The 20,220-nt window shown below is 47.6% G+C and overlaps 2 protein-coding genes across 11 annotated transcripts in view; both read left to right on the top strand.

Annotated features, from left to right (window-relative positions):
- The window catches only part of PIP5K1A (phosphatidylinositol-4-phosphate 5-kinase type 1 alpha), a 32,459-nt gene extending 27,937 nt beyond the window's left edge, over positions 1 to 4,522 (top strand). For 3 of the 5 annotated variants that reach the window (XM_081026856.1, XM_081026859.1, XM_081026857.1), the window contains 2 exons: positions 2,343 to 2,391; positions 2,892 to 4,519. In XM_081026856.1, the coding sequence (XP_080882982.1) occupies positions 2,343 to 2,391; positions 2,892 to 2,894 (52 nt within the window). In that variant the 3' untranslated portion in view covers positions 2,895 to 4,519. Of the gene's footprint in view, positions 1 to 2,342; positions 2,392 to 2,891 lie in introns of all 5 variants that reach the window. The other 2 variants (XM_081026855.1, XM_081026858.1) reach the window with 2 other exon arrangements.
- Positions 4,523 to 10,075: 5,553 nt separating this feature from the next.
- PSMD4 (proteasome 26S subunit ubiquitin receptor, non-ATPase 4) lies at positions 10,076 to 19,016 on the top strand. Of its 6 annotated transcripts, none has more exons than XM_081024973.1 (12): positions 10,118 to 10,163; positions 10,378 to 10,442; positions 10,741 to 10,952; positions 13,732 to 13,872; positions 15,045 to 15,159; positions 15,518 to 15,604; positions 15,751 to 15,819; positions 15,976 to 16,191; positions 16,563 to 16,671; positions 16,832 to 16,963; positions 17,047 to 17,114; positions 17,666 to 19,016. In XM_081024973.1, the coding sequence occupies exons 4-12, from the start codon at positions 13,751 to 13,753 to the stop codon at positions 17,834 to 17,836; spliced, it is 1,089 nt and encodes a 362-aa protein (XP_080881099.1). In that variant the 5' UTR covers positions 10,118 to 10,163; positions 10,378 to 10,442; positions 10,741 to 10,952; positions 13,732 to 13,750; the 3' UTR covers positions 17,837 to 19,016. The 6 variants fall into 6 exon arrangements, with proteins under 6 accessions (XP_080881095.1, XP_080881098.1, XP_080881097.1 ...); XM_081024974.1 differs by having other exon boundaries at positions 10,119 to 10,163; positions 10,741 to 10,843; XM_081024972.1 differs by lacking the exon at positions 10,378 to 10,442 and having other exon boundaries at positions 10,103 to 10,163; positions 10,741 to 10,930.
- Positions 19,017 to 20,220: the final 1,204 nt, after the last annotated feature.

Genomic DNA, 20,220 nt, shown 5'->3' with positions numbered 1-20,220 from the left:
CAGAATTGACATCTTACCACCTGTACTGCATTCTATTCACTGGATCTAGCCCACACTCAAGAGGAACTCATTGGTTACACAGGGGTGCGAAGCAGGGCTCATTGGGGGCCATCTTAGACGTCGCCTAGCGCAGTCCTCCCTCTGGTCCCCAGTGATCCACATCCTTTCATGTGCAGGAAACGTTCATTCCCTCCCGTGTCCTCCAAAGGTTGGATCCCATCACAGCATCAGCTCGCAGTCCAGCATGTTGTCATCTAAATTAGCTCCAGGTTTGGGTGAGCCTCCCAGGTATTTTTCCTTGAGTGCCATTCCTCTCAGTCTGTGGACCTATGAGACTAAAGAGAGAAGCTGTCTTCTCACCATACACCCAGCAGACGGTGGTGTACAGACGTCAGGTAACCACTGTACACAGTCCTGCACGAAACGGGGAGAATGGAGGCACGGAGGAATCACTGAGCCATAGCGACCCAGAGTAGAGCAAATGTTTGGCGTTTGTTTGATCAGGCCTCAGCAAGGGAATAATGCTCCAGGGCTCTTGGCTCTCCCCTGGGGACTCTTGGTTTTGCCTCCTGAGTCTTCCTTTTCCATGAAAGCTAGAATGTGTGTGCAGCTGACTATTCTCAGCCTGCTTCTATTACTGCCAGTAGAATTTGGGGGGGTCCCAATGGTCTTTCATTTTGCACTATTTCTATTCCTTTCAGTCCAAGCTGGTAATGTTTCTGCTGATAGAATACTTTCAAAGATTTTGTGGGCTTCCTGTGAATCTCATTGGGATTTATTCCATTACACGAAAGCCACACCCACAAATACCTTCTTGATAAGCCCTCTGCTTCTGCTTCCGTAGAGACCCTGTTGTTGAGAGGTCTGTGACACATACCCTTAATCTTTTTTAATATTTTGAATGGCCTTTTATTTTTTTCCTGACTGAACAGTGCTCTTAAGCACCAACTTTGATTTTTCTGAGGCCTTAAAAAAATGTTTTACAATCATACCCTTGGCTTCATCTTTAGACCACATTTTCCTGGCATTGCCCTGGATTTTATCCTCACTTAAAAGCCGTTGCTTAATTTTAGCATTGTTTGCTATGTGGAGAGGCTCAGAATTTTCAAAACCCATCAAATCCTGGCTTCTTTTTGTTTAATAGTCCTTCCCTTAATTTATGATTTTTTTCTCATACTTTACTAGAAGCATTAAGAAACCAGGCAGCAAAAAAAAAAAAAACAACCAGGCAGCAGGCAGCACTCTCAGGACTTGCCTTGGAAACCCAGTTTATTAGGCACATACACTACTTTACACACAATTGCAGGTGACATTGTTGCTAAACTTTGTTCCAGTACGTCACAAGGATCCCCGTCTCTTCAATTTCTAATAAGATTTTTTTTTCTCTCACTTTCCTTTCAGTCCTCACAGGCGACACCCTTTAAAGTCCAAAATTCTACAGTATAGTATATTCAGGGCACTTTTAAAACTTTTCACTAAAACTCTCCTCAAGGTCCACTTCCCTCTTCCAAAGCCACTTCCACATTTTAGACTTTTATTACAGCAGCACTTCATTTCCAGGGACAAAAATCTATATTATCTGTTGTTGTGTAACAACTTACCCGAAACTTAGCAACTAAAAACAACAAATTTATCTTCTCGTATTTTATGTAGCTTAAGAATCTAGGTGTGGCTGAGCTTGAGGTCTCAGGAGGTTACAGCCAGGGCAGTGGTCTACCTGAAGGCTCACCAGGAGGGTCAGCTTCCAGGCCCACGTGTGTGGTTGTTGGCAGGAGTCACCAATCTTCCTTGCAGGCTGTTGGACCCAGGGCTCAGTCCCCTGCTGGCTGTTGGCCAGTGGTACTCCCTCAGTTCCTGGTCACACGGTCCTCTCCATAAGGCAGCTCACAGCATGACAGCTGGTTTCCCTTGGAGCAAACAAGTGAGAGCACATGTGCCCACGAGGAAGCTGTAGTCCGTTTGTAAGCTGATCTCAGAATTGACATCCTATCGCCTGTACCGTGTTCTGCTCACTAGAAAGTCACAATAGCCAGCCCTCACCCAAGAGGAGAGAATTACACAGCGGCGTGAATATCAGGCAGCAGTGGCCCTTGGCTGCCTGCCATACCTTGAGATTGAAGACAGAAGAGGGGGGTATTAGGAAATATCTTATGGTGTTCAAGAAACTAAGTAGTTAATTAAAACAATGTGGTTCTAAATCTAGCAGCTTCTTAGCCTCTTCTTGCTGAATCCTGAATCGATTCTGAAGTGAAATACAGAGAAGCAGTATGATACTTGATTTGAGAGTCCTTTTTCTTTTTTATCTTCTAATTCGTTTCTCTACCTCCATTTTTTTCTGTTAGTTCAACCCTCTTGGAAAAGCTTGAAATTGAAGAGTCAGAGTTTACCCAGGTGAGTGGCGGGGGTGTGGGGGCGGTGGGTGCTGTAAGGGTATAAAGAGGAAGCACTGATGGGCTGGCGCGAGGTGTGAATTGGCAAGGTTAGAGGGACTGGCTGCCTTCTAAGCCTTGCTTTTTAAAATTCTGTGTTTGGTACCTTGTACCGTGTTTCTCCGAAAATAAGATCTAGCCGGACCATCAGCTCTAATGCGTCTTTTGGAGCAAAAATTAATATAAGACCCGGTCTTATATTATATTGTATTATGTAAGACCGGGTCTTATATTACAGTAAAATAAGACCAGGTCTTATATTAATTTTTGCCCCAAAAGATGCATTAGAGCTGATGGTCCGGCTAGGTCTTATTTTCGGGGAAACACGGTACTTGGAAGTTGAGGCTAAAACAGAAGGACACCTCTTAACTCTGCCTGCCAGAGGGAAATGAACTTGACTTCCTTTCGTACCTCCTTGTCTCCTACTCGTCATCCTTAACTTTATACCCTGTCCCTTCTCAGTGAGCAGAAGCCCTCAGAAGACCTGGAACAAGATTCTGCCGTCTCTCTGACCCCAGGATGTCAGCCCTCGCCACAGCAATGCTGACACTTCTTGGTCATCAGACCAGGATGTGATGGAGGCTCGGGGAGCTGGCCCTCTCCTTCCTGAAGACGAGCATCTCCTCCTTCCCGGTCCGCATGCATGGGCATTGGTGCCTCGGGCAGCCTCGGACAGCAGCAACCCCTCCCTCTGGAGTTGGGTGGCACGAGTTTCAGCAGGCCAGCCTTGGCGTCCACAGTGAATTGTTTTCAACCCCCATTCTTCCTGCTGGAAGTGGGGTGGCTGGATTTGGTGGTTTTCTCCCCCGTCATCTACCTTTCACCGGGAGCTGGATTCTTAATTTCCTCAGGACAGACTGGCTGGCACACCCCCACCATCGCTCAGCCCCCCGTAACCTTTATAAAGGTTTTTGGGGGAGTGAGAGTGTTTAACTATCTCCCAACCTTCTTCTTTTTTTCCTTAAAAAGGGAAAACAAAAATAGCACACAGCACACAATTTTCAGCCAGGTTCAGACTAAAACTCCACATGTTGCGGAGAAGCCTAGTCATAGGGTTCCCTCAGAAGAGCCCTGCTGTTTGAGAAACCAGTGTGGCGATCGCTCGGCCTGGAGCAGCTCCTCTTAACTCCTCCTCTCTCGATGAATTTCTTAAGGCTGAAGGAATGGAGAGAGTGGGGCATCGCCAGTCTTCACCCCTTTTGTTAAAACAGTGGGGCAGTCGTAGGGCTAGGAGATGAGGGCCCTTCTTGGTAGGACCCTCCTCACTGCCAGCATATGACCACTCTTCCTGTTTTGCCATTTGAAATGTATTCTGGTGGTTTTTCTATATATGAAGACTTATCAAATGAATTTTCGATTCTTTTCCAAAGGAGATTTCTTCCTTGCTCTTGCCACCTTTTCCAGCGGTGTTCTGCTGTCTGTGGAGCTCAGGGAGGACACCTGTGTTTGTGGAACAGGCAGCCCACATCTGTGAGGCCACAGACTGTCCTTGGAAGCGCACAAGAGCCAGCAGAGTTTTGCCTCGGTGAGGTCATTGCAGTGCCACACGCTCTGCCCTTCTCTTCATGCAGAGAACTTGGAAATGGGGATGTCACCCCTCTCCCTCCATCTCCGAGAGCTGCAGTTCTCCATCTGATCGTCCTCCTCCTCTCCTGTCAGGAGGAAGGGGGCCTGGCTTCTCAGGCAGATTGTTGAATTCCTGTACTCCCCCCTCTTCGTCCCACCCTACCGTGATAGTAGGTTAGCCCGAACCCCAAGTAACTGTCTATATTAGACACCCCCAGCCAGTTTCTGGCTGCTTGTCTTTGCTGCCATGTTCTTTTTTACAAGAAGGAAAGAAACAATTCTTGCTATTTTTTTCATAATTTACTATTTATGATGTATTTAAGTGTTTTATTCAGGACACAGTTCTGTACGGGGTGGGAGGTGATATTCGAGGGAGGCTGGGTCTTAGGGGAGGAAATGGGGAATCAACATTTTTATGAAATGTCACTATTTGCCTCTACTTTGTATCGTTCAGAAATGGCAAATGCAATATAAGTGATAAATGTCTGATTTTAATGTATTAAACTTTCATCCGTTGTTTAGACCTCTCGTTTCCTCCTGGTTCTTTTTTTTCACATGCCATCTGCTCTGCCCTCCTACCCACCACCCAGGCTGTTTTGTTTTCGTCGCTCTGAACAAAATGCTGCATCCTTTCCATTCCCCTTGCTCTGGCTCCAGCCTAACTCCGGCTGAGAGAAATGGTTTCATTCCCTTCCAGCCACCCCCTTCATCTGAACTGAAACACACAGGAAAAGCTGTGCATGAATATGAAAGGAATTGCTGTAGGCCTGTTGCCTTGGTTGCAAGCCACTGTAACTGAGGGATTTGGGGACCCAAAGCTCCAGAGGAAAGGAGAGGAACTGTGGGAAACGCAAGCTGGAGATTGGTTGGCCCTCGGACTCTCTCCCTGCCTTGGCCGTGGGTCTCCCTCTGAGAAAGGCAGAGAGACTGCTTCTCACCTGTTTCTTATGTGTGGTTGCAATTAGGCGCCCTTACTGTGATGGGAACGAGACAGAAGGGGATGGGGTGGGGCTCCAGCTAAGGCTTGTGGGTGGAGGAACTTTGGAGAGAAACAAGTTAAATACTGCTCCTTTGCATACCACTCTTTCCTATCTTGTTAAGGTCATTCTGCAGATATCTGCAGCAGCTAATGAGCAATGCATTGGGCAGTCAAAACAAGTGATTGACTTGCAAGAGTTCACAGTGTCCAGGTGCATGTGTGACACACGTCTGCCAAAACGACATGTTAGATGTGATCCAGTTAAGGGTTTCAGTTCTCTGAAAGAGTGATGCGGAACATAAAGGTGGAGGAAAATTCAAGGTTGCCGTGGGCGGAGGTGTTGGGGAAAGTTGAGTTTGAGCAGGAGGGCTTAGGGTAGAGAGTGGTCTGTTTTAAAGAACGTGGAGTGGAGCCCGCGGTGAGCACCATGGTGGGGGGAGACCTGTGTGCAAAGTTGATCAAAGTGGATAGGAAAGGCCGAGGGGTTAGGCTATAATAAACTAGGTGTATGGCGATGTGGGTCCAGGATGCTGGTGGCATCAATTAGAGGCTAAGGGAGAGAACAGATGGTAATAAGCAAACAACTTGATGGGATGTCACTGGAGGGGGAGGAATTGGGGTTCTTAGAGTGTTGAGTTTGAGCCACAGGCTGAGCCCTACCTTAGGCTGGAGAAGGAGAAAGCTTCTTCCCTAATAGGAATTGAATCTGAACATGTTTTAGGCATAAATGGCCTTTCTGCTTTCCTTGCGGTGTCATTCCCTCTTCAGTATACTCATGGCAGCTGCTGAGTGCAGTGGACACCCTCATGGTCAGAGGGCGCCTCTAGTGGTGAGAAGCAGCTACTACTTGTTCTGTAGCTCCCCAGCAATCTGCCTGTGCAAGCAGAGCCTGTAAATTAAAACTTATGTAACTGAAAGTTAGGGAGATCAAAATGATAGGATAATAAAGCTGGACATCCTGGCCTAATGTTTTAAACATGTCCATCTCAGCTATTCTGAAAGTTCTTCACCAGAGTTGGCGTCTCCTTCATTCTTTAAGCGGAGATTTGCCAGTTAAAATAGTAGATTCCAGATGAAGCTGTGTATTCTTTAGTTTTTCAAGGACATAAGAAGCAGGCCAATATCGGCTGTAAAATTATTTTTAAAAAGTCCTTTGTCAAGCATCTGCTTGCTGTTCCTGAACTGTCCCTCTCCCCCCCCTTTTCCCCCCACTTTTTACTATAGATATTTCCAAACTAAAAGTAAGGTAGTGTGGTAAACCACCGTGTACCCATCACCCAGCTTCAATCATCACTAATAAAGCCAGTCTGTCTCATTTATAGTTTCTACCCACCCCCCTTCTCTCTCTGCCTCGAAAGAATTTAGTTAAAATAAATCCCAGACATAATATCCTTTCATCCATAAATACTTCAACAAATAACTCAATAGATAACATTATAACACCTTAAAAAATTAATAATTCCTTAATACCAAGTATCCATTTAGTGGTCAAAGTTAGCCAGCTGCCGAATGAATTTTTACAAACACACTATGCGCAACATAGCGACGTTTCCGTCAAGGGCTTCATATCCAACGATGGTCCCATCGGATTGTCATGGAGCTGAAACAGTCCTATCATCTAGTGCATCAGAGCTGTCATACCGTAGCGCGACGCATTACTCACGTGTTTGTGGTGACAACAGTGTAAACAAACCTGCACTGCCCACTGTACAGAAGGATAGCACGTACAATTATGTACAGTGCGTAATACTTGATAAGCAACTATATTACTGGTTTATGTATTTACCTTTGTTGTTTACAATGAACTCTGCTTACTAAAAAGAAGTTGGCTATAAAACAGTATGCCATGCTACCGTCATCAGCAGCCTCGCATCTCGTGTTTAGTGTTCCTCTTGATCCCATTGTTTTCTCTGGTGCCTGATTTCATCTCGTGTTGCTTTATACGGTGACATGCTGTACAGGCTTGTAGCCCAGGAGCGGTAGGCTGTCCCATACAGCCTAGGTGTGCAGTAGGCGACACCATCTAGGTGTGTGTGTGTGTGTGTGTGCTCTGATGTTCACACGGCGCAATCACCTAATGATGCAATTCTCAGAACGTATCCCCGTGACATAACTAGTGGTTTTGTTGTTTTTTTAACCCCATTCTTGAACTTCCAAGTTTTTGCCCCAACCACCCGACCAAAACATCTTTTATGAAGATCGCTGATGCCCTCCATGTTGCTAATTATATCGGTTCTCATCTTACTTGGCGTGCCAGCAGCATCTGTCAGTATGTTACTCCCTCCTCTTAGAAATATTTTCCTCACTTCGCTTCTGGGGCACTAGTTTCTCCCTATTGTCCTTATCACGCTGTGCTGCTCCCTTTCCATCCTCTTTTCCGGTTAATCCTCTTCTTGCTAACATCTAAATATTGAAGTGGTACAAGGCTCAATCATAGAACCCCTTCTTTTAGTCTACATTCACTAGGTAATTTTTTAAAGTCCTTAGTGGCCTTAAGACCCTGTGTAATTTGTCCAACTGCCCTGTCACCTCAGGATCTAAATGCCATGTGTCACAACATTTCTTATCCGCAGCCCACACCTTGTTTTCTGAACTGCAAACTCATATCCACCTGCTTACTTGACATCTCCATCCAAGTGTGGAACAGGCATCTTAAACCACCATGTCCAAAGCTGAATTTCTGGTACCTGCCCCTTCCAACCCATCTCGGGAAAGAGTGACTCCATTCTTCCAGTTCCTTGGAACCAACTCTGATGTCTTAACATTCCTTTCCCTTACATCCTCCATCAAATCCATTGGCAAATTCTATCAGTTTCATGCCTTATGATATACTCAAAACCCAACCACATGTCACCATTTTCACCTCTTGTTACCCTAGAATAAGCCACCATCATATTGTGCTGATTACTGAAGTAGTCTCCTCCCTGATCTATCTCCCTCTTCCCCCCTCACAGTCTGTTCTCAATGCAGCAGCCAGAGAGACCCTGTTAAAACATTAAGTCAGATCCTGTCACTCTTCTTGAAAACTTTCCAGCAGCTCCTTATCTCGCTCAGAGTCCTAGAAATGATCTGTGAGGCTGTACATGATCCAACCTCTTTACTCCCGTTGCCTCTCTGGCCTCATCTCGCTCGCCCTCTCCCTCTAATCCAGCTTTTACTGGTCTCCTTGTTCTTAAAGTACAGTCCTGCCTCAGGGCATTTGCACTTGTTCTTTCCCCCAGGTAACCTTCAGGTTTCTGTTCAAATGTAAGCTTTCCTTAATGTCCTGTTGATATAAAAAAGAAACCACACTCACCCTGGTTTCTTTTTTCCACAGGGCTTACCATTACTTGACTTATTGATTTATTGTCTGCCCTTTCCCAGAGAATGTAAACTCCATGAGGGCAGGACTTTGTTTGGTTCCCTTGCAAGTACCCAGAACAGTGCCTGACCCACAGGTAAATGAATGGTTTTAGTTACTGCTTTTTTCAAATTTTTTATGAGAGAGCTCTTGTTTTACTGAAAGGTGATCCAATCAGATTTCATCTTTTGTGTGCATTGTTGCAACTCGCATATCTCCTAATTAAAAAGCTTCTGACATAGTTCTAAGAAGACATCTTCTCTATTTAAAGACTTAGTTCTCCATTCTATAGGTTGAATCAAATCAATCTTATAGGACTTAATTTTCACTATCCCATTTTTTTTTACGGCCATTATATGTTGTATTCTTTGCAATATCTCCATGGACTTTTAAAAGTGTAGTAACAAAAAACTGGTCACAATCTGTTAAATGACTAAAGCTGAGATAGCGACACCTCCCTGCATAGATATCATAAGATTGTGTTTTCCTAGAACAGTGATGATGGTTTTCATTCAGTTGGGTTGAATGTTTATCTTCATTTACTTATACATTTAGCATACTAGCTTGTAATTATCCCTGATGTTCGACTTATCTATGGAGTTGCTTTACCTGATTAATCTAGAGCTTTTTTTTTTGTTGATGAATTTTGTATTTTATGAAATGCTCTTCTCTTGACCTGAGTTTAGCTATTTGTGCTGATTTCTGTTTTATACATTAATATAGCTACACTTGCTTTATCTTATTACTATTGCCTGATACATTGTTTTTTTCCTGTTTTTATCTTTTGTCTTTTAGTTTGGCATAGCTCTAGTTATATTGGGTAGCTGTTTATTTCTTTTTTTCTTTTATTAAAACAACGAATTCTTGTTTTAAAAATATTTGGTTATGTTTGAACTTGGCACTATTTTTTCTGCGCTTTCTTATTTTGTTTCCCCTTGTCTGTCTATAGTTATATTGATGGTTTTTCCCCCCTTTAGTGATATGGATATTTTACTTATACAATCTCTAATAGTTACTAATAACTTTTGAACATATCCATTGAAACGTTACCAACATCTAGGTAATATCTACAATACTCCTTTCCCCCCGTCTCCAAGTTTGGAGTACTGTAGCCATGCTTCCGTCCAAGACGGACGCCTGGAATTTCCAGTTTTACGCGTGTGTGCGTGTGTGTGTAGTAGAAGGTAATCCAAAGCATTTTTAAATGTTATTCTCTTTTAACAAACCAAAATGGTTTACTAGTTTTGTCTCCCATTCTTTGGGAGATTAGTTAAAATCATTGTTTGGTCAAACTTTTTCTGGGCTTCTACCATATTTCAGTACAGATATTGCGCTCAGGAAGCGCAGCTATCGACACCTTTCCTGCCCTAATTAAATGGGACAGATAACACAAGTAAACGCAATTCAGAGAACTAAGGGCTCAGTTAAACGAACAAAGTGCTATGGCAAACACAGGGAGCTGGGAAAAGTTATCCCACCACATTTTCAAAATGACGGCGCTGGAGCCGATGCATCCACGACACTTTCAAAGGCTCCTCCACAGCTTCTCTTAGATCCCGTCAGCTGAGAACTCCACCAGAGAACTTGAATGGCCTGCAAGGTGAAGAAGGGACCCTCCTTTTGTGGATTACTTCGGTTCCCTCGCCCCCACATGTCCTTTTATTTTGGCGGCGCCTACAACTCCCAGAATGCAACGTGGAGGACGTAGGCGGAACCAGCTGGCAGAACCGAGGTCTGTGATTGGCGAAGAGCGCTGGGCCAATCGGGGGAGTTGTTGTTTGGCGGTCCAGGGGAACCTGTCCCGGAGAGTGGAAAGTGGCAAGATGGTGTTGGAAAGCACTATGGTTTGGTGAGTAACTATCTCGGGGCCCCGTGAGAGGCGGCAGTGGGTCGGGGGCGCGTGTCGCGCGGAGGCCTGGCGGGCCTGAGGTGGGAGTCGGGGTTGATGCGAGAACTGCGGCCTTGGGCCGGGGAGAAAGGAGCCCCAAGGACTCCCTGAGTCATCCCGGGGCCGGGAGAGGACAGGCCCGGGGTACCCAGGTTAACCTTCCCCCCGCGGACAGTCGTTGGCCGGCCGACCCCTGCTGCCTTTCTCTGTTCCAGCGTCGTCTTCTCTAGACCAGCCCAGGTCTGTGTTTAAGCGGAGTCCTGCTTCTCGGACCCCGCGTGGTAGTGTCTGCCCTCCTCGCCTCTTCTCAACACAATAGATGTTAGGAAGGGAGCTGATAAATCCCTTCCCGGCCCATGCACTCGTCTCTAACTCTGTCACCTGTCCCTGTGTCATCTTCAAAGATACCGTTTGCAGAGTGCTTTCTGTGTGTTCTTTCTGTGCATTTCTGTGCATGCTTCTGTGACTCGGGCACGAATTTGCTTGATCTCACTTAAACCTTACGACACGTGAAGGTAAACAGCTCTTCACTTTACAGATGAGAATGCCGAGTCTCAGCAGTTTTCAGTGGCTTACCCAAAGTCACACAGCCACTTAACGCGGTGGAGCCTAGATTTAAACCCAGGACGCGGGCTTGTCTGGTGAGCTGGCCTGACTTCATCAGCCTCAGACTTGAGCTGAGTGTCTGTTATGAGTTGGATTAGAAGCTGAGGACACAGACTTGCAAGGTTCCAAGCGTTTCTTCTAAGTGTGAGCATAGAATATAATATAATACGGATATAGTACATAATACGGAATATAATACGGAATAGTACACAAACACACAAATCGCCAGTGGGAGGGAACAGGGTTTTCTTTGGGGGGAGGATAGCATTGCCGGGTAAAACACACGTATAGGATGTCCAGCTACATTTGAATTTCAGGTCAATAATACTTTTGAATATAAAGACGGCTGTACCTATGTCCCAAATGTTGCGCAGGACGAACTTGTACGAAAATGTTATTTGTTATGTATCTGAAATTCAAATTTAACTGGGAGTACTGTATTTTTGTTTGCTCAATCAGGCGATCTCTGGGAGAGAGCATTTTAGTGGAGAAAGGGGGACAGGGTTTGGAATCCAAAAACCTGTTTTTCGGTACTTACCAGCTGCGTGTTCTTGAGAATGTGGAAAATCTACGTAGAAAATGGGAACAATAGTAATAGCCACTTACCTTATAGCACAGATGGGTAAAATGTATGTGATGGTTCTCTGTCCGCTGTATAGCACCGTGCATATGTTAGTCGCTGTGGTACGTGAGGAGTCCTCAAGAAGAATTTAGAGGGGGCTTGAAGGGACTCAGACAAATGTTGGGAAGGAGGAGCCTTTACAGTTAGGAGGAACAGGGTAAAGCTGCTGAGATGTAAATGCTCAGGGACTAGGAAATTGACTAGTGTGACTTCATTATAAGGTTGTTGGTTTAAGTTTAAGGTGTTCCTTTTTTGTTTGGAAACGTAGGTGGGACCAGGTAGAAGACCACAAATGTGAAATTGAGGGTGGTTGAACTCTGCCCCGTACCCTTCAGCAGAACTGTTGAAAAACTTCTGAGGGTGATGGAGGCAGAGCTGCATACAAAATAGTGTTTAATAATATTGATCTGGTTTGGCATAGGAGGGAAGATTGGCCCAGAGGGATAGGTTGGTGGCCTACTGTGATAGCCTGGCACAGAATAATGATGACAGCTGCTCCTTTTTTCTGTGGTTCCTCATGCTTTGCTTTCCTCAGGATTCTCTGGAGTTGATTGAAAATTGCAACTATTTGACTATTGTTGGGCTGCTTGAGTCAGACTCCCAGCCAGAGAACTCCAGGCATCTGTATTCTTTTTTAAAATGAAGGCTTTATAGAATAGCTGGATAATACGCTAAGCCCTTATTTTGATATGAATTTTTGTTGGGAAAAAATTACATACTGTTGTGCAAAAGTAGTCACCAGAAATACATATATTAGTCTATTCATATAAAGTTCAAAATCGGGGAAAGGAAACAATGTGTTGTAAGGATACATACATAGGTGTCACCGTGTCTGCGTTTTTAACACCATCCCGACTACTGTCTCCCTCCCAGTGGTTCTGACACAGGACAAAGCACGGTTCTGAGCACGGTTCTGCCGTGCTCTCCATTGTCAGTCTCCCCATCTCTCGAGCACCCTTTCTTAGGACATGATTTTGTCATATGTCATATTCCTCCAGCCTTCCCTCATCCGTGTGCTGGTCTTGCCCATGATCCACACTTTTTGGATCCTCAAAACCTCCATTGTTTTTTATATTTGGACTCACCCTGGTATTTGAAGCTACAAGAGGCAGTTATTTCCCTGCTGGGGGAATAATCTGAAACAATGTGGCAGGGACAAAAGAATAATAGTGAATGGTCAGTAGAGCGAGCCCTACATTGAGTTGCCACCGTGAGGACCAGTGTGTTTCATGCTTACTGTCAAGCCTTGTGCTAACTTTCCATGCATTTAATCCTCACAGCAGTCCTGTAGGGTAGGTACCGTAAAACCCGTTTTAGAGATGGCATAACTGCATCTTAGAGAAATGAAGTTGCTTCCTCAGGATCATAGAATGAGGAGGTAGCAGAGTGAGGACTTGAATCTGTGCCCGAACACTGCCCTTTACTCCCTTTTCTGCTTTGCCTTCCAGTAGCTTCTTAATTAGCGCTCTTCGTCATTTTAGGTTTGTATTTACTGGCAGGCAAAGAATACTGAAGAAGAAAATTGCCGCCCGAGCCCACATTTTGCTTGTCCTATAAATGAGATGCCTTATCTAGGACACGGCTTCCTTCCAGCATCGGCTGGAATCGTTGATTGTTAGAGTTCTGAGGGCCCTCGGGTCATCAGGAATCCATCCTGCCCAGGGGCCTGTGTACCTGCTTCCCTCACCTGCCTTCTATTGGTCCCTGCGAGGCTGGAGCTTGTATTTCGAATCATGTGGAGCCATGTGGACTGGGAAAAGTTGCAAGGAAAGAAGAGGTCAGACCTCAAATCCATGAAACCGTTTTTTGCAGTTCAGTCCAGCTGACGAAGCAGATGCTTTCCTGCACTCCATGCTACCCAGTGTGGGTTTATAAATAGTTTTAAGTTGCCTTCTTCATTTCCTACCTTTGGAATGCTCCCATTTTAATAGCGGACATAGAATCCATGGCGATGTTTAATAACCCTTACGTGCACCTTCTGAAAAGGTGATATAGGTACCTCAGTAGGTCACAACCTTGGGTGCTTATCAGAATCACTAGTGGAGTGGAGATTTAAACTCTTTTTCCTTCTCTGGGCATTTTGGTCATTGAGTCTGAGGTAGGGCCTGGTCATCTGTATATTTAAAAAAGAAAAACGAAAGTCTCAGGTGATTCTGAGTTCCACAGAGACTGAGAGCCGCTCGCACCCACAATGCCCCTCCCAGGAGAGGCGTGGAAGGTGGGGGGGGTCCCTGGAACTGGAGAGAATGCCTCGGACCCTACACAACGTGCCTTCTCTGTCCTTCACTCCTAATCTGACAGCGTGGACAACAGTGAGTACATGCGCAACGGGGACTTCTTACCCACACGGCTGCAGGCCCAGCAGGACGCCGTCAACATCGTGTGTCACTCCAAGACCCGCAGCAACCCGGAGAACAACGTGGGCCTGATCACACTGGCCAAGTACGCGGTGCCGAGGGGCGGGGCCTTGGCGGGCGGGCGGGGCTTTCCCCACGTGACCCGCTGTGGCTTTGGCCCCGCACTTTCCTAGGCTGCCTTCTTCACTTTTCAGTGTAAATATAAAGAGTAACTGTTTTTAAGATTTAGCTGCAGTTAATGCATTTATGAAGCTAAATCTGGGGTAAAATTTCACGGTGTATTTTAAAGTCAATGAAAAAGGATTTGGGGTCAGAGCCCCAGAGCTTCTATCACACATCCTTTACCCCAAAAATGTTGCTTTAGGAATTGATAATTCTCAAATGAGTAACCGCCCATCCTAGTGTGTTAGCTGGCAAACAGGGCTAGAAATGGGGAGGGTGGGCGAGTCGAGTCGCACTGTTGTGGACGATTTTTGGCCTTGCGAACAAGACAGTGGGAGAGGAGTGAGGGGGAGACATGGGGAGGAAGAGGGCCTGTGTCGTACAAAATTAAGCACCCCTTAGTTCTGGGCCTCACGTCTGCTAAACACCAGATGGTTTTTTCCAGTTTCCCTGAGAGATAATTGGATATGACACTGTATAAGGTGGCCCACGTAATGATTCTGTCATATGTGTATACGTATGCACACCCCGGGTTGGAAATGCCCCGATCCACTTATACGCAGGTTTCTTTCAGTAAATATATAGTCAGACGGCCCTCCGCATCCCCGGGTTTCTCACCCACAGACTCGGTCATGGATCGAGAGTGGTATTTTCCATCGGTCTTTGGGAATCCCAGATCTGGAGGGCAGACTATGTGCATTGTTCTAGGCCATTTTACGTAGGGGACTTGAGCATCCGCGGAGTTTGGTGGGTGTGGGAGTCATGGAAGCCACCCCCCACAGACACCGAGGGGCTGTAGTTAAGGTTTTGAGGAGTCAAAGATTATACACGGACTTTGGACTGCACTGGGGGGTCAGCGCCCCTAACCCCTGTGTTGTTCAAGGGTCAACTGTATTGTGAAATGATGAGCACGGGACGTTTAGTTACATCCACATCTCACATAGTTATTTGTTTTTCCTGTGATGAGAGGAATTGTAAGATCTCTCTAAACATTGACGTTTAGTTAAGAAAAACAAAGATTACAGTTATGCTCCAAGTCTAAAGAAAAGATGCGTCCTGACCTGACGTCTCGGAAATGCTTTCCCCTCATCGCAGTGATTGTGAAGTGCTGACCACACTCACCCCTGACACCGGCCGCATCCTGTCCAAGCTCCACACGGTACAGCCCAAGGGCAAGATCACTTTCTGCACCGGCATCCGCGTGGCCCACGTGAGTCCTGGGTCCCTGGGATTGTTCCTCCCGGGCCTGAGGGTCCGCCTCCAGCGCGTTTCGTTTCCTCTCTGGACTCCAGCTAGAACCAGAGTCAGGGCAGAGAGAGGACAGAGAGAAAGGAGCGGAAAGGAGGTGGTGGGGTGAAGCCCAGGGTGGGTACGGGTTGTAAAGGGAGGCCCCTAGAATGCAGAGGGAGCCCCCCCTTCCTCGCCCACAGCCAGCGGGAGGGCGGAGGAGACAGGCAGTGTGTGAGTGTGGTGATGGGCTGGAAACTCACGGAAACCGGGGCAAAGCAGAGCGGCGGCACAGAGCGCAGGTCCTCTGGCTGACGCTGGCCCATCTTCCTCCTGCACAGCTGGCGCTGAAGCACCGACAGGGCAAGAACCACAAGATGCGCATCATCGCCTTTGTGGGAAGCCCCGTGGAGGACCACGAGAAGGATGTGAGTCTGGCGGCACGCGTGGGGACGGGCCCCCGAGCCCTAGGAGTGCCCGGTGGAGGTGGCCTGGGGGAACGGGGAACTCGGGGAGGTCATCTGACTTCTGTGGGTTGGAAGAGCTTTCCTCAGCTTTCTCCCCTTCTTCCCAGCTGGTGAAACTGGCTAAACGCCTCAAGAAGGAGAAAGTAAATGTTGACATTATCAATTTTGGGGAAGAGGTGAGTAAGGGTTGGTGGGGGCACGGATTGGTTATGGGCAGAGAGCAGTCCTTACGCAGAGGGCAGCCTGCACAGCGGGAGAGACTGCAGAGGAGGACCGAGGGCAGAGAATGGGGAGCGCGCGGCAGGACAGGCCTGTGTTCCTCCCTCCCCCAGGAGGTGAACACAGAAAAGCTGACAGCCTTTGTGAACACCTTGAATGGCAAAGATGGAACCGGCTCCCATCTGGTGACAGTGCCTCCTGGGCCCAGCCTGGCTGACGCCCTCATCAGCTCTCCAATTCTGGCTGGTGAAGGTGGTGCCATGCTGGGTCTTGGTGCCAGTGACTTTGAATTTGGAGTGGATCCCAGTGCTGATCCTGAGCTGGCCCTGGTGAGCAAACGTTGACCTCAGGTGGGGCCCAAGGGACTTGCTTTGTCCTCTGCTGAATACGCACATGTCACATAGCCACTCGAGGGCTAGGCAGCCCTCAGCACCCTCGCCCACTTTCCCAACCCCCTGTGGTCCCTCTGCCCCATAATTCTGTCTGATCTCTAGGGCACCAGTGCCAGACTCTTGTTCGCTTTTCCTGATCAATCCCCAGGCTTCTTGCAGGTCCTTCCTTTTGTCCTGCGTCACCTCCCGGGCCCCTTCCCCATATCCGTACAGCAGACGCTGCCCCCCTGTGCTCCTTTGCCCCCCTCAGTGGACTTCCCCAGCTCTGAGGGGGGGAGCATGGACGACCTTGTCCTGCCCTTCGCCAGGCCCTTCGCGTTTCCATGGAAGAGCAGCGGCAGCGGCAGGAGGAGGAGGCACGACGCGCAGCTGCAGCCTCTGCCGCCGAGGCCGGGATTGCTGCGACTGGCACTGAAGGTGATGGGCTGGAGTCTGGGGTCCCAGGATTGCAGGGTGCGTGCTCAGGGGCAGTGGGGCACCTGCAGTGTGGGATAAGGGGCTGAGGGTATGGTTGGGGCGGAGGGGGGTCTGTGGAACATGGCACCAGTTCTGCCCTGCCGCCCTCGCCCTTTCCCAGACTCAGATGATGCCCTGCTAAAGATGACCATCAGCCAGCAGGAGTTTGGCCGCCCCGGGCTCCCGGACCTAAGCAGTATGACTGAGGAAGAGCAGATTGCTTATGCCATGCAGATGTCCCTACAGGGTGCCGGTGAGTCGGGCCTGGGTGGCCATGCTCGGCCCTGGGGCCGGGGCGGGGGGGTGGCACTCAACAGACTGACCTTTTCTCCTCAGAGTTCGGCCAGGCAGAGTCAGCCGACATTGATGCCAGCTCAGCCATGGACACATCTGAGCCCGCCAAGGTGAGGGCTGCTTAAAAGCCCCTGGTGTTCAGCCCTCGGTCTGGGACGTTCGTCTCCCAGGTCCGTAGATGAGCTCTGAGGAGCAGAAGGAAACAGACACCTGGATGTGTGTTTCTTGTATGTAAACCTTGCAAAGGCAGCAGAAAGCTCGTGGTCAGAGCTGGGGAAGTGTCCTAGTTTCTGTCATGTTCCTTGCTGGTGGGAGCAGTCCGGACAGTCTGTAGGATATCATCCTCCCGGGAAAGGAAAAAGGAAACGGAGGAGCGGGTGTCTGGTAGAGGAAACCTGGATGTGATGGCATGTGTTTCTACCCTCTGAGCTCAGGAGGCAAAGCTCTCAGGCTTCTTCCTGCCTGGTCAGTAATCAGTGTTGGCATTCGTACCGTATGTAGGCACGGGGTGTTTCTTGAGTCGTCCTTCCTGCCCTTGGCTGAGGTGCCCCAAGCCCTAGACAGTCAGGTGGAGAGGGGCTCAGGCAGCCGTATGCGCACGGCTCGCTCTCTCGCTCGCTCGCTCCCCACCCCCGCCCAAGCTGACATTGCCCTTTTTCAGGAGGAGGATGATTATGATGTGATGCAGGACCCCGAATTCCTTCAGAGTGTCCTGGAGAACCTTCCAGGCGTGGATCCCAACAATGAAGCCATTCGAAATGCCATGGGCTCCCTGGCCTCCCAGGCCACCAAGGATGGCAAAAAGGATAAGAAGGAGGAAGAGAAGAAATGAGACTGGAGGGAGAGGATAGCTGAGCCTGCTCAGGGCTGCCTGGGCAGGCGGGACGTGGGGTAGATATGATACCTGTAACCATTAGAGCTAAATAAAGCGTGGCAACTTTTTAGGGTTTTTTTCTTTGCTTTTTTGCTTCAAATGGTGGCTTTGTGTGAGAGAAGAGTACCTGGCGTGAAGGACAGAAGCCCCCATTGAGTTTTCTGTGTCTCCAGGACCTGGGCTCTGAATACTGACTTGCTTACCTTCCCCTTCTCCATCACCGTCTCCATCACCACAGACCCGTCTCCATCACCACAGCCCCTTCTCCATCACCGTCTTCATCACCACAGTCCCCTTCTCCATCACCGTCTCCATCACCACAGCCCCATCTCCATCACCATCACCGCAGTCCCTCACATTTCTCCTTCCCCGGGGGCTATTTTACTTTGGCCTTAAGAGGAGCTTTGCTGAGAGTCACTGTGTTAGGCCCTAGGGCCATAGAGGTGACTAGAAAACTGCTGGCCTTTGGGGAGTCAGAGGCCATGCCAGGGCCAGCACGTAAAGGAGAGATGGCACATGCCTGCTAAGTACCCAGAGGCATGAGCAAGGGCCAAGGCTCACAGCCTCTGGGAAGCCTCCTGGAGGTGATATTTGAGCCCTCGAATGGCGAAAAGCTCATCAGCTGACAAGAAAGAGATGGGGGTCCTTCCAGCCAATAGGAACAGTATGTGCTGATGGTTTGGAGGAACTGAGTGGCAGGAGACAGATGAGCCGGCAGCAGTCACCACCGATCAGGGATCCGCCAGGCCCAACTGACAAAGTGGGGTCTGAGCCTCAGAATAAACATGGTGCTTCTCCTTGGAGCACCAAATTTAGAGGAAGGGTTTTTGTAGGTTGTGGAGTAAATATTCCCCACCCCTTACCATATTTAAAGAGGTAAATAATGTTCGACACTTTATCTGTATTCAAATTGTGAAGCATGAAAACAAAATGAGCCTATTGAAGTCACTCAACTGTAATGACGATGTTTTCCTGCAGTATGCGGATATCTCCACTTCCTCCTCAGAGAACTGGCACCCTGAATTTTGGTTATTGTTTTGTTCCCTTCCAGTTTGCTCATACACACAGATTCCTGACAGAAATGTGATGAGTTTTGCCTGTTTTTGAGCTTTATAAAAAAACAATTTTATACTGTGAGACTTCTGGGACTTGCTTTTTTTTTTTTTTTTAAGATTTTATTGGGGCAGGGGAACAGGACTTTATTGGGGAACAGTGTGTACTTCCAGGGCTTTTTCCAAGTCAAGTTGTTGTCCTTTCAGTCTTAGTTGTGGAGGGCGCAGCTCAGCTCCAGGTCCAGTTGCTGTTGCTAGTTGCAGGGGGCACAGCCCACCATCCCTTGCGGGAGTCGAGGAGTTGAACCGGCAACCCTGTGGTTGAGAGTCCACTGGCCCATGTGGGAATCGAACTGTCAGCCTTCGGTGTTAGGAGCACGGAGCTCCCAATGCCTGAGCCACCGGGCTGGCCCCGGAACTTGCTTTTCTTTAACAAACGTTTCGTTTCTGAGTTTCATCAAAGTTATCGCATGTAGGTGCCCCTCCATGTTCTGTGGTCGTACAGCATTGCGTTCTGTGACTAGGCTACAATCTACATTTCCCCATTGATGGCCATTTGCTTCGTGCCAGCTACTTTTCTATTATCAACAGGGTTACAGTGGAGTTTTTGTTTGTTTGTTTGTTTACATCTCTCGATACACCTGTGCAAGAGTTTCTTTAGCATGCTTTACAGGATAATGCCACGTTGTTTTACAAAGTGGTCATACTCGTTTGCCCTCCTGCGGTATAAGAATTCCTAGTACCACATCCTTTCCAACCCTCAGGATTAAGTAAGGCTCCTTAATTCCTGCTCTTCTAGTGAGAATGAAAGGATAACTCAGTGTGGTCTTGACCTGCATGTACTTCCTAATTACTGATGAGATTCATCATCTTTTCATGTATTTTTAAACAGGTCTTGGAATTTCCATTTTTGTGAAATGTCTCTTCACGTCTTTTTGTCCATATTTCTATTGGGTTGTCTCTTTATTGATGTTCTGTACGAGTTCTTCATTGTTGACACTAAGTCCTTATTGGTTCTATATGCTGCAAACATGTTCTCCCCGCTTATGACTTATCTTTTCACCTTCTAAAAGGTGTCCTTTAGTGAATGAAATTCTTAAAGTCAAATTTCTCTATTTTCTGTCAAGGTTAGTGATTCTTGTGTCCAGCAAATTCTTCCAGAGGTCAGAAAGATACTCTGTTTTCATTTTAAAGTTTTATGGTTTTGTCTTTCTGTAATGGAAAAACTCAGATTGTTCCTTTGTGAGTAGGGAAAATCCCAGTTCTCCCCCCTGTTTCTCTCCCGTGGGT

The sequence above is a fragment of the Rhinolophus hipposideros genome (assembly GCF_964194185.1).
Source record: "Rhinolophus hipposideros genome assembly, chromosome: 19".
NCBI classification, from domain to species: Eukaryota; Metazoa; Chordata; class Mammalia; order Chiroptera; family Rhinolophidae; genus Rhinolophus; species Rhinolophus hipposideros.
This window is presented reverse-complemented; position numbering and strand designations above follow the sequence as displayed.